At 42.3% G+C, this 14,693-nt stretch overlaps 1 protein-coding gene across 6 annotated transcripts in view; it reads left to right on the top strand.

Moving 5' to 3' along the window:
• GASK1B (golgi associated kinase 1B) overlaps positions 1–14,693 on the top strand; it is a 115,609-nt gene that overhangs the window by 67,522 nt on the left and 33,394 nt on the right. Inside the window, exons 1-3 of one of the 6 annotated variants that reach the window (XM_045831111.1) lie at positions 1,695–1,830; positions 2,201–2,360; positions 3,169–4,183. In XM_045831111.1, coding sequence (XP_045687067.1) covers positions 2,244–2,360; positions 3,169–4,183 — 1,132 coding nt within the window. In that variant the 5' untranslated portion in view covers positions 1,695–1,830; positions 2,201–2,243. Of the gene's footprint in view, positions 1–1,694; positions 1,831–2,200; positions 2,365–3,039; positions 4,184–14,693 lie in introns of those variants that run through there. The other 5 variants (XM_045831113.1, XM_045831115.1, XM_045831116.1 and 2 more) reach the window with 5 other exon arrangements.

The raw sequence follows: 14,693 nt of genomic DNA, 5'->3' as shown, positions 1-14,693 counted from the left end.
TGCCACACACGTCTGAATTGCAGTGGGGGACATAACTGAGTCTCAAAACTACTAGATATGAATGAAACAAGGACCCCAAGTTTCTCTCTACCTCTTTGAAGGTGTTTGTTTATAATCTCAGTGCATTTCTGATGTGCCAGATTTAATCTAGAGTAACCAGGGCCTTCCTACTTTTAAAAGTACTCTGCAGCCTATTTCTTTTACACAAACTATGCCTTAGGTGAGGAGAGGAGAGAGAATTTGTAGCTCCGCACTAGGAAGGAGCCAAAGAATCAAGACAGTTTTATCCAATCTTTATTCCTCTCCAGAGGCTGAAAACCACTGCTGCTTGGGTTACTCTGTCCTACGCCAAGAATGACTTGGGTCAGGTGTCTCTCCTGGTTCTGTGTGTGTGGTCAGGCAGCGGGGATGCAGAGCATTGAGCCCTTCAGCATCCACAGCTGAAATAGAGAAGTTTGGTTGCCTAGATTGTCCAGAGGCTTGTAGAAGGATAAAAACCCATTGCCTGGTTGTCATCCCCCTCACCACTATCTCATTTAATCACCAGAGAAGCTGATGAGGTAAGTGGTGTTAATGGTTTTCTCTTAGAGATGGAAAGTGAGGATGAGAGAGGTCAAATTACTTGCCACAAGGGACTTGAGCTAGTCAGTGAAGGCGGGAAGCTTCAAACCCAGGCGTTCTCCCTCTGGAGTCCCTTCTCTCAACATTATAGCCTTCAGCCTCCACTAATCCCTTTCTTGTTTGTAAGGGGAAGCAATGTATTGCTCTTCCTCTAATAAAGAGATATTTGGTGGGGGGGGGGGAGGAGGGAGTGAAAGGGCATTCAACCAAATTTACTAAGTCATATAATTCTTATCTAATTCCTAAGCATTTTCCACTAAAGAAGTTGCTTTATAAACGGTTAGCAAAGGCCTCTGCTTTTTAAATCTGGCTTTTGCCAAGGTGTACTTTTAATTTTTAAAGGGTCAGGTCATTTATTATATTCAATATGTGAAAACAGTAAGGTAGTTATAATAAAACAGCTCTCTCATGGTTTCCTTTCAAGAAGTTAGCATTTACTATCTAGAAAATAAGTTGGTGCTTATGAAAGTGTGCTTTAAGAGTTTTGGAGCACAAAGAAAATTGCTTTGATGCTTGACTTCTTAGGAAGTTTATCCCAAATCAGCAGGTACTTCTAGGCTCAGTCAATATTGGAATTGCACCTTCTCTTTCCCCCAGGTGGCAGAATGTTTACAGGGGAAGAGAGGTCTGAGTTTTAAGAGTGTTAAAGTAACAGTTTTATTATAAGTTTTGTCACTTTATCACTTGGAAGTTTATTCCTTCCTTCTCTATAGATTACAATTCGTTAATCTCCTTTGCTTTGTGAAATGTATTTTTAGGGTTGTATATACCATACTCTGATCTCTCACACACACCCTGGTATCACAAACTTCTTTTGTAGGGGGGAAAACAATACCATCCCCTTCCTGCCTTCTGATTCTACTGGCCACGGAAGCCAAAAGAATAAGCCTTAGTGAGGCCCCGAGGTCATCCACCCCTGCCTTTGTGCCAGGACAAGCAAACTACCTAAGCCAATTACTAACCGGTTTTTAAAAAAACCTCCAATCAGAGAGAATCCATGACTTTTTTTTTTTTTTTTTTTTTTTGGTGAACTGTTGCTCCATTCAACTGCACACTCCAAAAGTCTTTCCCTATCTATGTGCACCCTTATCTCACTGTTCTATTTTTTTCCTCATTTGCGTTAACCCTTTCTCATCTTATTTGAACCTCCAGGCCTCCGCAGAAGTGGTGGGAGACAAATGTTTTTCTGCAAACAGTTGAGATGGTAAGGTGAGTTGTAGTCCCATCAACATTGGTGCTTTAACCCCCAGCTAAGGGATGGACAGCGGGGTGGGGTGATAGCATTCCTCATTTTATAAGGTATTTATTCTGCGGCTAAGCAAAGACTCTCAATTCAACTCTGAGACTGACGCTTTTGAGTCTGTTTCCAAACAGGACACTAGAGGGCACCCAGGGGTTAACTATAAGTGGAAAATTATTTGAATGAAAACTGCTCTGTACGGCATTTGCTTTTGCAGGATTTAAAATTAAAGTTTATTTTTTAAATAATTAAAAAATCACCTCTCTGAAAATTGGGATATAACAAACCAGTGTGCAAGCAACTGGAATTTTTTTTTTTTTTTTTTTGCTTTGTAATCAGTAGTTTTCAAGGGAGCTTTTGAAGCCGAGCTGAAATATTTGAAATGAGGAACACTCTTGACCATGAAATATGTTCTACTTACATGCCTCAGCCTTTAAAAGTTCTTTGCATTAGAGTCGGGGATTACATTGTTTCTGGAGTCAAGCATGGGGCCAGCTGTGTAAGTAAGGTTGCTTATGGTTTCTTCTTTTTAATAACATGAGAAAAAAGCAGAGCAAGAGATCCTTTTAATTTCTTTCAGCTGATTTTGGTGGAAAGAAAAGGAGTAAAAAGCAGTCAGATTTGTGTGTTGTGTCTGTGTGGGTGTGTGGTAATAAATGTAACTGCTTTTAAGTTATATAGGTATTTATGGCGTTTTGTCATAATAACTATTAATATAAAGTAATGGAACATTATGAAGAAAAATTGTAGTGTTAGATAATATATTTCTGAACTTGAATGCTAGCTATTTAGTTAACTAATTAGTGCAGGATTTAAAAAATAAATATGGAATAGCTGTAGATTTTTAAAAAAATCTATTACTTCTTTTTAATTATTTCTGAATTTCAAAAAGGAAGAGACTGGATTTGTCAAATTTTAATGCTTTTCCTTTAGAATCAAATTAAGTTACTCTAGTTATAAGTTATACAATATTCTTGGATTTTGGGGGCTTGTTCTCACTAGTTTATACTGACTATCAGTTTATACGTCTATCTTGTTTCTGGTTTTTACACTTCATTAAAAAAATTTAGTAGTGACATTTATGAAAGGAAAGAGTCACTTTTCCCCTTTACTCTTGTAGAGGAACCTAACTAGCATGAGTCTGTGACTCAGTTAACTCTGTTTCCATTCATTCCCAGGAACAAGCCGCACTGCTCCTCGGGGAGGCTGATGGGAGTTTAAAAGGTTTGTGGTGGCGGGTGTCACAAACATTCCCATCCCCATCACCAACCCTTTACTTCCATCTGTGTCCACTGTAAACCACTTAGACACCTACGCAAAGGCGACAGCTGGATTCAGGAAACCATGCATCATGTCACCAGGAGACAACTGCAGACTTTAAACTGTGTTCAACATGTGGATGCGGCAGAGAAATGACCTGTCCAGACAAGCCAGGGCAGCTCATAAACTGGTTCATCTGCTCTTTTTGCATCCCGCGGGTGTGTAAACTCTGGAGCAGCCGCCGTCCAAGGACCCGGAGGAACCTTCTGCTGGGCACTGCCTGCGCCATCTACCTGGGCTTCCTAGTGAGCCAGGTGGGGCGCGCATCGCTCCAGCACAGACCCGCTGCGGAAAGGGGGGCCCATCAGAGCCGAGGCACCCCCGAGGCACCCTTCCCTGAGATACCCTTGGATGGTACCCTGGCCCCTCCAGAGTCCCAGGACAATGGATCCACACTGCAGCCCAATGTGGTGTACATTACCCTTCGCTCCAGACGAAGCAAGCCCGCCAATATCCGTGGCACGGTGAAACCGAAGCGCAGGAAGAAGTATGCAGTGGTATCTCCAGCCCCGGGACAGGAGGCTTTGGTGGGACCATCCCTTCAGCCACAGGAAGCTGCAAGGGCAGCTGATGCTGACGTGCCTGGGTACGTCCAGAGAGGAAATCTGGCCAACGTTGGGGAAGAACACTGGACATTGATACGGGGTCCGGGAGTGCGAGTTGGGGGTTCAGATTTACAGCTGCCTAAGGCCAGGGAGAGCAACATCAGGATCTACAGCGAGAGCGCCCCCTCATGGCTGAGCAAAGAAGACATCCGTAGAATGCGACTGTTGGCCGATGGTGCTGTGTTGGGCTTCCAGCCAGTGTCCTCAAACAGCCAAGTGCGCTTGCTGATGTTCGAGGGGAGTGCCGCTGGCTCTGTGCCTGGCTGCGGCCCTAGCCCCTGCGGGCTGGTCAAGCAGCCTTTGGACATGAGTGAGGTGTTTGCCTTCCACCTGGACAGGATCCTGGGACTCAACAGGACCCTGCCTTCTGTGAGCAGGAAATCAGAGTTCATCCAAGGTAACAGCTTCATATGCTTCGGTCTTTGCAGCTGTTGGGGTTTGGGCTTGATTTTCTCTTTTCTCTCACTCTCTTTTTCTAAACGATTTTCTCCTCCCACGTTTCACATTTGGACAGCAGCAGCAGCAGCGCCTGTTTCCATATGCTTGGCGTTCTTTATTTTCCCAGCTTTGGGAGGGTAGGAGAGTTTCAGGGAAATGCTGTACTCAACATGCCTACAGTGTATCAACTTTGCTCCCCATTTCCCTGACTGCACTTCCCAGTGGCTTATTAAATCCAATTAAAGCCAATGGCAATTTGCATGATGAGGAAAGGAAGCCAGGGTGGAGGCAAAGATCTTGTTGACAGACATATTATTAAGCAGGTTATTATGGAAGTAAGCAAAATTTTGTTTGTTTGTTTCCCAAAGTAAGGGGGAAGTGGGTTATCTCTCTTCAGCAGATGGAATCTTTTTAAAAAGCCCAGAGCCAGACCACATTAGATTCAAATTCTTGATTTTTCACAATGGATTTAACCCCTTTATTTAACAAGGAAAATGAGACAAAAATAGGTTATTTTCTCAGTATATCTGCTGACTAGCCATATAGTTTTTTAAGTCCATGACAATGGTTTATTAAGCCTGATTTCCAAGAACCTCTCGGGCGACAAACATTTTGGCAGGTTCTGAGTATGTAGCCAGTCACTTCCGTTGCAGGCAAAGGGCTGGTCTGTGGCTGTGCACTTGCCATTTAATGGATATTCTCTGAGTCTGGAGGCTCTTCCAAGGCTGGAATACAAACTAGAGTGAGTCAGTGGCTTGGGTTTAAAAGCAGAAGACTCCCAGAAGTTGCCACTGTGAATCCATGCTGGCTTAAAAGGCTGAAAAGGGCTTCAAAAGGTTGTAAACTCGCAGGTTTTTCCTTATTCCCTGTCACCATGAAATTGAGTATTTTAGTGAGATTCTCGTGGGGTCTAGACTGGAATGGATTAAAACTCTTGACAGTGGCTGAGAACTAAACTGGATTTCCAATGGCTTTAGGATTATAATTTAATTTTAGAATTGATACTTCTTGCAATACCAGTGATTTACTTCGAGAGATTTGGCAGTTCTTATTTACCCTGGTTCACATCTAAGTGCTTCAGACTCATAGGTATGTGTTAATGTCTCAAGTTCACAAAATAGTCCATCATGATTTTGTGAATGTTTGAGTGATAGCCTCTCAAACTTTTCATCGATGGTCAGTGAAAGGTAAAGCTATTTTTTATTGGATGTTCACTGTTTGCTAAGCACTGTACTAAGTGACTCGTATAGTTCATACATGCATTGATTCCCATGGTTCTCATGCACAGCAATGCTATGAGGTGGGCACTGTTATTATTTCCATTTAGAAAATGAGAAAATTAAGGTTTATTTAAGCAGAGTAATTGACTCCCACAGCTAATGTTAATGACTAAGCTAGGTTTCGAGCCTAGGCCCAGCAAACATGAAAACATAAGCTCTTAACCATTGGGCTTAGGTGACTATTATTTATTTTTTGAACTGGCACACCCTGGAGTAAGAGAAGATTTGGATGGGCACTGAGACAACTGGTACACAGTGAGGCTGTCCTGGGCCAAGCAGGGCATGTGGTCATCCTTGTTATGTCATACTGCCCTTCCTTTTTATGTCATCATAGGATTGTGAGAATATATTCGGTAACGCAGTACCCTGATTAGCTTCCCTGTGGTGCTCCCAGTAGGAGCTGGGAGAATAAAGTGGCTGGTGGGAGCTGGGGCTCATCACTTTGTATTATAATTCTTGTCTACTAATCTGTTCCTTCCCACTAGCCTCTAGGTTTGTGAAGGCAGAGATACTTCCAGTTTTGTTTATTATGGCATTTATAGATCCTAGTGGAGAGTCTGACACATAGTAAGTGCTCAGTAAATGTTTTTGAATAATTCGGGAACACGTTCTTGGCCTGTTTCACTGACTCGAAACAGCGAATCTATATTTATCCTTAGCTTCCAATACTCAGGACAAGTGCTACTGATTTTGGTCCTAAGACCATTTCTCCCCAGGGAATCTTATTAAGAGGTCATTGCAGAGATAATGAAAAAGGTCTTTGGCATCCTCTGTGTAATTCAAATAATGAAGTTTATAGAGCTTTTTCGTATAAAGCCTAGCAATATGGTCTGCTGGCCTCACACTATAATGTAATTTGATAAAGAGATTTTTTTATAGTAGGAACAATAAGATTTATTTAGGTATATATTTCTCTGATGATCTTTTAATCTTTTAATATCTAGGAGATTAGGTAGCTAGCAAATCCTGTAAGTTATCTTCTCTAAATGTTGTTTCTGTTCTCTATTGATTAATGTTTGTGGAAATAAAGTCATACCTAGTACAAAGAACAGAACTAGTCTTTATCGTTGGTTGAATATAGATATTTGGCTTATCTCAGTTAACCTTTCCAGGAAACCTATGCAGTAGGCATTCTTTTTATCACCTCAATTTTGAGACGAAGGAAAAGTAATAAAACAGCTGACATTCAAACCCTTGTTTTGTAACTTCCAAGTCTTTCTTGTTTTCACCAATCTTCTTCCCTTGACAAATCATTTAAGGGCCCTTAAGGCATGTCTTCTTTCTCCATCACCACAATCTGTTAGTATATTTAGTTATTTAATATAACTAGAAATGGATGATTTACTCACTGGTACACAGATACAGGCTGCTATGGAAACCTCTTTTTTTCTTTTCTGAAGGAAACAACAGTCTTGATCATAGCAAGAGTGAGATTGACGTTACTGTATATCGGGTTAGTGTTTATCTCATAAAAAATTTTACGAGGTGGGTACACTAAGAGAGACATTTTGTGGATGTGGACATAGAGGCCCAGAGTAATTAAGTACATACCTTGCTCAGGGTCATATAAATTGCCTGGATGTTAAACGGGTATATATTGTAATATGCAAAAGGAGATGTAAGAGAATCAAATACTATGATTTGAATGACTTCCTTGCCCCCAGCTTCTCAGATGAAGCTTTCTGTTGATTCAGTCCACAGACAAATAGTCCCAGTTATAAAGTTTATCTTCAGGTGGCTTTTGTTTGTTTGTTTTTTTACTTAGTAAAATTGACATCAGCACAGAGCCATAAGCGCAGGTTAGTCTGAGATAGGTTCTTGATTGTATAACAATGAATTCTAGTTGATTCTTCTTGAATGTATGTGAATTTAGTGGAGTTATTGGCTTTGTATTGTTTGCCAGACCGTTTTCTGACAGGTGTTAGTTACCCCGAAGATAACCCAGAAAATGAGAAGGGTGGACGTGGGGGAGGGCAAGGTTATAATTACATAGCATGCCTGCAGTGTACTGTACTGCAAAATCCAGCAATTATCCTTGGAGCAGAGTCTCATCCTATGCATGTCTTTGCAGGAAATGCAAAAGTATTTTGAAATATAGCATCAAAGGGCTTAAAAAAACCCATACTTGCAATAATGAAATCTTCAATTATGACTTTATAAAGTCTCCTGTGCCTATACTATGTCTGTGTTTTTGTCTACTAAATCACTTAACACTCCCACACAACAGATAGCATTGATGCTGTAAATATGGGAATCCCGAGGCTCAGCATGCTTATGAAATTCGCCTAAGGACGCTTAGCTAGTGAGCAGTGGAACTGGGATTTGTACCCAGTCCTTTGTGATACTAAATCCTCCTCATGTTGCTTTACTTCACCCACTCCATCTCTCAAATATAACTTGATATAATTATGGGGCAGTGACAGAAATGTGCAAATGTAAGCATGGTGATTTCTGATTTACCACCATGCCAACATTTCCATTTAATTTTCTTTTTCAAGCTAACAATTTAACATTGATAATATATCTGAGAGATTTTTATTTTTGTTTTTTGCTTTTAATGCAAGACAGTGATGACCAGATTTTCTTGTTTTAACCAAAACAATCCCATGCATGCTAACGTAACTGAACATATTAGCATGTTTTCTGCCAAACCATCCTTGCAAAAGTCATAAATCATTACAAAGATCATGAGATACTGTGTGGTGCTGGTATATTTAGATAATTATTTTAACAAAATGTTTTAACACATTTGTCTAAAACAAGATGAAGCGGACTATGTCTATGTTAAAGTCAAAAGTGTAGGAAAATCAGCACCACTCTCTGATCTTCAATTTAGCAGCTTTGCCAAAGCTGTCCCTAGCAGCCTGCACGGTAATGGGAATGAATCCCAAGGGATGCCACTTTGGTAGCATTTAAGCATTGTACTATTTTTCATGCCCCACATGGAAGATGTATTATGTATTCTTTATTTTTAGGTTGCTGCTTTATTGCCACAGAGCTGTCGTACTGAATTAAGGCAGCCTAGTTCCAGGAATTCTGTATGTCAAGGCTGCTTAGATGACAAACTGCAGGCATCCCACTAATTTCCATTGAAATTCATTGTAGATCCCAAGTTGCTCGCTATTTTCCAACTTGTATCGCCTCTTCTTATTATAACGCAGGAGAAATACATGGTCTCTTCCATGCCGGAGCAGTTCCGTGAGTTGCTGGCGCTGGTGCAGTTTCCCGAGCAGAGGGATGGCAGCTGTGCATTTCATGTCCTTTCTGCTCTCGGGTGAGGAGGACAGGGCCGTTTTGCAGGGAGTTATGAGAATAACCCAGGGGCCCTCACTACTTGGAAACACACACAGGCTTTGAAATCCTAGAAATCTTAGACATATGTGCACATTTTCTTATAATGTTTATTTGGGAGCACAGGAATCATGTTTTATTTTTTAAAATTGGGATTGAAAGCACATTGTGTTCTGTAATCAGAAAAGCCCTAAGGGCATTTCTTTAGCCATCAAACTGAGCTGGTCAGCTCAATGCTTTCATTCCTCAGCAAACAGAAGTTTTCCGAGCATCTGCTCCCGGCAGCTCTGCACCAGTGTCTACTTGTCAGCTCATCACATACCTTCATAGACAGAGTAGGGCACCCTGGTAACTTTCTCTGTTGTGTCTCTGCCACTTGTGCCCTGACCTCACCCAGGCCAGCACCGAGGGACAATGAATGGTTGAAGGAGCTCACAATGTAGAGGGTGCACGGGCCTCGGCTACATGCAATTCGTTCCCTTGATGTTTACTTGAACTATAGTATCACCTTTAACTCTTTTTCTTTTAAGAAATATTTATTGAGCACCTGCTCTGTGCCAGCCACGGGGGACAGAGGAGGGGGCGGGAAACTGTCAAGAATCCCTGCCCCCATGGAATTGACACTAGCTGGTCATGTGAGGGTTCAGTGGCCTGGAGGGAATCTTCTTTTTGCCACTATTTCAGGATTCACTCAACACCAGGCTGATCTCAAGGTCATGACCTTTCTGTTAGAACTGAATCTGTTGCTGTCTCAGTCCCCAAGGACAACACAAGTGAGGGAGGACTAGACGGGCCCCAGGGTTCCCTCACACCTCAGTTCATGGGCAAATATTGGCGTTTCGGTCTAGTTCAGTTGTAATCGATAACATTTACTTTCCCTATATGAGGCACTGCTTGAGGCGCGGAGAAGAAGCTATGTAGTCTTTAATTCAAATGGCTTTGTAGTTAAGAGTGTGGACAGGTAGGTGTATTCGTTTGCCAGGGCTGCCATCGGAAATACCACAGACTGCATAGCTTAAACAACAGTAATTTATTTTCTCACAGTTCTGGAGGCCAGAAGTTCAGGATCAAGGTGTCGGTATATTTGGTTTCTTCTGAGACCTCTCTCCTTGGCTTATGGGGGGCCACCGTGTTGCTGTGCCCTCCCATGGCTTGTCCCCTGTGTCTGTGGGATCTGATTTCCTCTTCTTATAAGGACAGCAGTCACATTGGACTTGGGCCCTCCGTAAGGGCTTCATTTCAAAATTGCCTCTTTAGAGGGCCTGTTTCCAAGTACAGACACATTCTGAGGTACTGTGGATTAGAGCTTCAACATGTGAATTTTGAGAGGACGCCCTTTAGCCCGTAACTGGCAATCTAGACTCTTTGAGTTTGAATCCTGGTGCCACTACTTGATAGCTGAGTGACCTAGGACAGTTAATCACTTCATACCTTATTTTTTCATTAGTGTAATAAGGATGATGAAAATAAAAATAATGATGATGATAATTGCGCTTATCTCATAGAGGTGTTATGAAAATTGTGTTGATAGATATAAAATACTTAGGACAGTATCTTACACGTAGTAACAGTAAATGCTACCTTTTATTTTCATCCAGTTTCTAAGCTGATTTGGCTCTTTGTGATGTTTCCTTAGATTTCCTTAGTTTGTTTATCTAGACTGATGTTTGCTTGAACTAAGTAAAAAGCACCTAAAATTGTCAATTAAAGAAAGTGCTTGGAATTGAAAGTAGATGATGCCCGTAACTCATTTGTGGAGTGCCAGGCACTCTGTGTTCATTATCTCCCTAAACTTTGTAGGAGCCCCAGGCATCAGATATTCTGGGATGGATTTTTCTGTGGGACAAGATGAGGCTCGGAGAGGAACGCACGTCCTCTAACGGCCTACGGGTCGTGTGCGGTGGGACCGGGGTGTAGATACCGGTCGGGAGGACTCCGTAGTCTCGTTCCTCATCACTCGTGTGCGCTGTCTTCCGTCAGCCCTTCGCGTGGCGTGTGTGCCTCCAACGGCTGAGGCCTGGGGCTTTCCCAGTTCATCCTATATCCAGATTGCAACCCACTTTCCCCCTGCCTTTGGGCCTTATTTTTGAAGGTAGCCATGATGCTTACCTGTTTCCCTTCTCATGACAGTGATTAGGTGTCAGGAGGAGAGAGGCTGTGGTGTTCCTCCCATCTACTTCTTCACTGTTCCAGGGTCTGCTAGCGCTAGGGACACCTGGACCAAGACAACTGAGCCCAGGCTGGGTGGACCGAGGGTGTGGAAACCTCTGCACTTCCCACCTCTGTTTCTCGAGTTGCTCTCCAGTCCTTCCCAATCCACTGAGAATAAGGAGAGTGAAATCATTGCTTGCTAGGATGTCACACCAACCAAACTTTTATTCAGAGCCCATCAACTGTTCCTTCCAACTGAAGGGCTGTAGGTAAAAATTGGGGGATTCTGAAAAATTCATTCATTCATTAATCACAACTTTGCATGCTTGCTTTGGCTTAGACATTATATCAAGAGTTGGAGATCCACGGATGTTTTGAAAATGGTCCCTGTTTTCTCCAAGTTCTCATCTTGGAGGGCAGGAGACAGCTAAGCAAACCCATCATGCAAGATGGGTACTCTAAGGACCTCTGTGGAGATATTTTTAGGAGAATTGCTCTCGGGTGTGTGTGTGTGTGTGTGTGTGTGTGTGTGTAAGAGGGTAGGTTGGGGACTGTAAAAACTTTTAGGAGAGGTAATGTCAGAATTGGTTCTTAAAAGTCACTGTGGGTGGAGTGAAATGGAGTAGGTGTAGAAAGGGTAAAAAAATAGATGGGTAAAAAATGAGTGAAGGCAGAGTGTGCTTAGGAAAATGCAGATAGTTCTGTGAAAAGGAGATGAGGGTTGTGAGGGGTTGTGGGTGAGGCTGAGGTAAGATATGGTTGTGGAGAGTGGGTGGGTTTTATGTCATATAAGGTCTTATATGACATAAGGGAATTATTGAAGGGGTTTTAAGAGGAGTGATGTAATGAGCTTTGCACTGTGTGAAGGTCACTCTGGTCAGGACCTCATGGTTCCTTTATCTACATTAATAAACAATGAATTGCCCCAGACTGGGCCACCCTGATGTCACCAGCACTTCTTTTGCAAAATGTGATTGTTTGTGGAGCCTGGCACAATGACTGCATCATCACCACCCTTTGATTTCAAGTTTGATTCCTGTTTTTTTTTTTTTTTTTTTTTAATGGAATATTGAGATAGGAAGCGTCTGGGAGTTTCCATTTACATAGTTGAAGTCCAGGGCAGACCTAGAAAGCGGAAGTTCCTGTTGTTAGTCAAAGGTTCAGAACAAAGAAGGACACTTTTAAAATTAGAATTCACGATTTAGATTGTTTAAGTAGTTTGTGATGAAGGAAGTCACAAGACATTCTCCTTGTCTGCTTCCTCAGCTCCACACTTAGCAAACTCCTGAGGAAACATGGAGATTATTTTAACTCAGCTCAACCTAGAGAAACCAAATTTTGAAGTGAAAAACTACTAGATAAGTAAATAGGGTTATTTTTGTTTGTTTGAACAAGGTATTCGATTTTCTAAGACAAGTCCCTATATCCAAACCTTGGCTGTCTGTATAGAATCTATACATGTAAAATCTGTGGAATTCTGCCTCCTAACCACCTACCCCTTTTTTAAGTCATAAAATCTGAGCATAGGTTTGGTTCTTTTTCGTATTTGACGGTGCTGCATTTTAAGTATTTCATTGGGTTGTCACACAGCCCTGCCAGGCTGACTTGGCGGGTATTCTTTGCACCTGAGGGAACCCCACGCCTGGGTCAGGGTGGCTGGCTGAAGGACTTGGCTCAAGTCCTGGGGAGACCAGCGATGGAGTCAAGAATAGAATCAACATCGTGACTTTTTTTTTCCTAACCCATACTCTCAGCTCCCGTTTAGCAAAGGTTCTCCTGATTAACTGCGACATTTCACCACTTTGCTATTCAGGGGCATTGCATTTCTTCATTTCTTGGCTTTACACTGAGAGCTCAGTTTTTATTTTAGTCCTTCAGTTGTTCCCATCAAAACACTCATTAAACAGGCAAACAGCTCACTCGATCATCGTTGTGCATGTGCCCTTATCTGTTCCCGCTGCACTGGAAGCTCTCGAAGAACGGGCTTCCATTCTCAGCATGCCTGGCTCTGAACTCTTTTTATCTGAAGCACCGGAACCAACAGGTCTATTTGAGGACAATGAAGGCACAATTGTACATACTTCTTTTTTATTAAAGTAAGTGTGTTAACAATACTTAAAACCCTGACTAGGAGTAAAATTTCACATAATCCTTCACATTTTCTCCATCCTCCAGGCTGTTACAGAACTTTGCATTCCTATTTTCCCAGGGCTCCCACTGATGAACTTGTTCACATTCGACAGCTGTACGCCAAGAGATCTGACCTTCTTATTCACTTCAGTCTAATACTTTTATTGCCAAACCCTGCTGCCAAAAAACAGAGTAGACCGTACTTAAGGGATCACTAACAGCTAGACGCCTGCTATGCTGTCGTTGGAGTTTCATCAACACCAGCAGTTACCTTTATCAGTTAGACACCTGCAGCACTGAGGTTTACCTGCAGTGCGCTGGACAGTGGTGATGGAATCCCACGGAATCTGTTCCCTAGGACAAAGATGGGCCTCACATTGGAGTGGCCCTTGCTTCCTGTAGTGGCTTTTGTAGTTGTTTTTAACGAAGGGGTCTGAGCTGGATTGTCACTTTCCTTTTCTGCCTTGTTCACAAGAAAGAACTTGGCCCACACAACAGAAAAGAGTTTATTTTAAGTGCTCAGGCCATTTTTTGCTTAGTTTTGCTCAGTGACAAATACAGACTGAGATGCACAAGTCATTCTACCATGTTCAGTATCCACACACAGTTCAAGGAAACCAGTCAGCCAGTGTTCAAAGTGAAGGGCATTTCAGAAAGCTAGGCAAAGGAGTTCATTCTCAGCAAATTTGCACATTTATCTTCTCAAAAGAATGTCTTTTTTTGGTGATTTTGAATTAAAAAAAACAGCTTGGTAGAACTTTGAAATTCAGGGAAAATATTGAGATTTGGGGAAAAAATTTGACTGGCAAGTCGAATTTTTAAGACAGCTGGATCACCCTTAATTCACTTGAACACCCATGTAGCTTTTAAAACCTGCCTTCTCACCACTCTGACAGAGTTTTACCTCTTCACTGTTAAGGTTTCTCTAGAGAGTGCATTACTGCATCATTTTGACAAACCTGGGTGTAAAGAGATGAATGCACCTCATCTCTGAAAGATTTCAGGGTAAGTTCCTTTAATCCATTTCCAGTTTTCAAAGGCTATTTTTCTGTCATCCCTTCAGATCTATCAAAGTTCAGTTAATTCTTTTAATGGCCATCTTTTATGAAAAGTGGAATTCTTGCAGTAGTACTGTTAGGTAGCTGAGGTGGCTAAGAAAGGACCGGAGCCAGAAAAATCCAATTAAGGGCTTTTATTCAAGGTGAGGGGGAACACTGTGATCAGGTGGGCTGGGTCCAAACCGACTGCTGTCCCAGGGAAAGGGTGGAAGGGCTATTAAGGGCTATTAATGCCACTGTGTGGCAGACTGAGTTCCCCTGCTGATCTGCTCCAGGTGTCCTGGGTATCTGACCGGGGAGGGCTGAGTCTGTAGCTAGTTGGAAGGAGAGGGGAGGGGGCAATGAGGATTCTATAGGTTTCCAGCAGGATGCCAGCGGCTATGCTTCTGATATGGGGAATCTCACGGTCAGGTATTTAGCTGGTGACATATACCTTCTTTGTTCCAGCATAGGCGGTGGGTTAGGTCCATGCCCCAGGACATTCTAACAAGGACTCCTAGCTCTGAGGTCTGGAGCCATCCTGACTACTATTAGGATCTCAAGGGCCATATGTGTGGAT

The sequence above is a fragment of the Phyllostomus hastatus genome, unplaced genomic scaffold (assembly GCF_019186645.2).
Source record: "Phyllostomus hastatus isolate PE091 unplaced genomic scaffold, TTU_PhHast_1.1 phas_contig_159, whole genome shotgun sequence".
Lineage (NCBI taxonomy): Eukaryota > Metazoa > Chordata > Mammalia > Chiroptera > Phyllostomidae > Phyllostomus > Phyllostomus hastatus.
The sequence above is the reverse complement of the archived record's forward strand: the minus strand, read 5'-3'. Positions and strand labels throughout refer to the sequence as shown.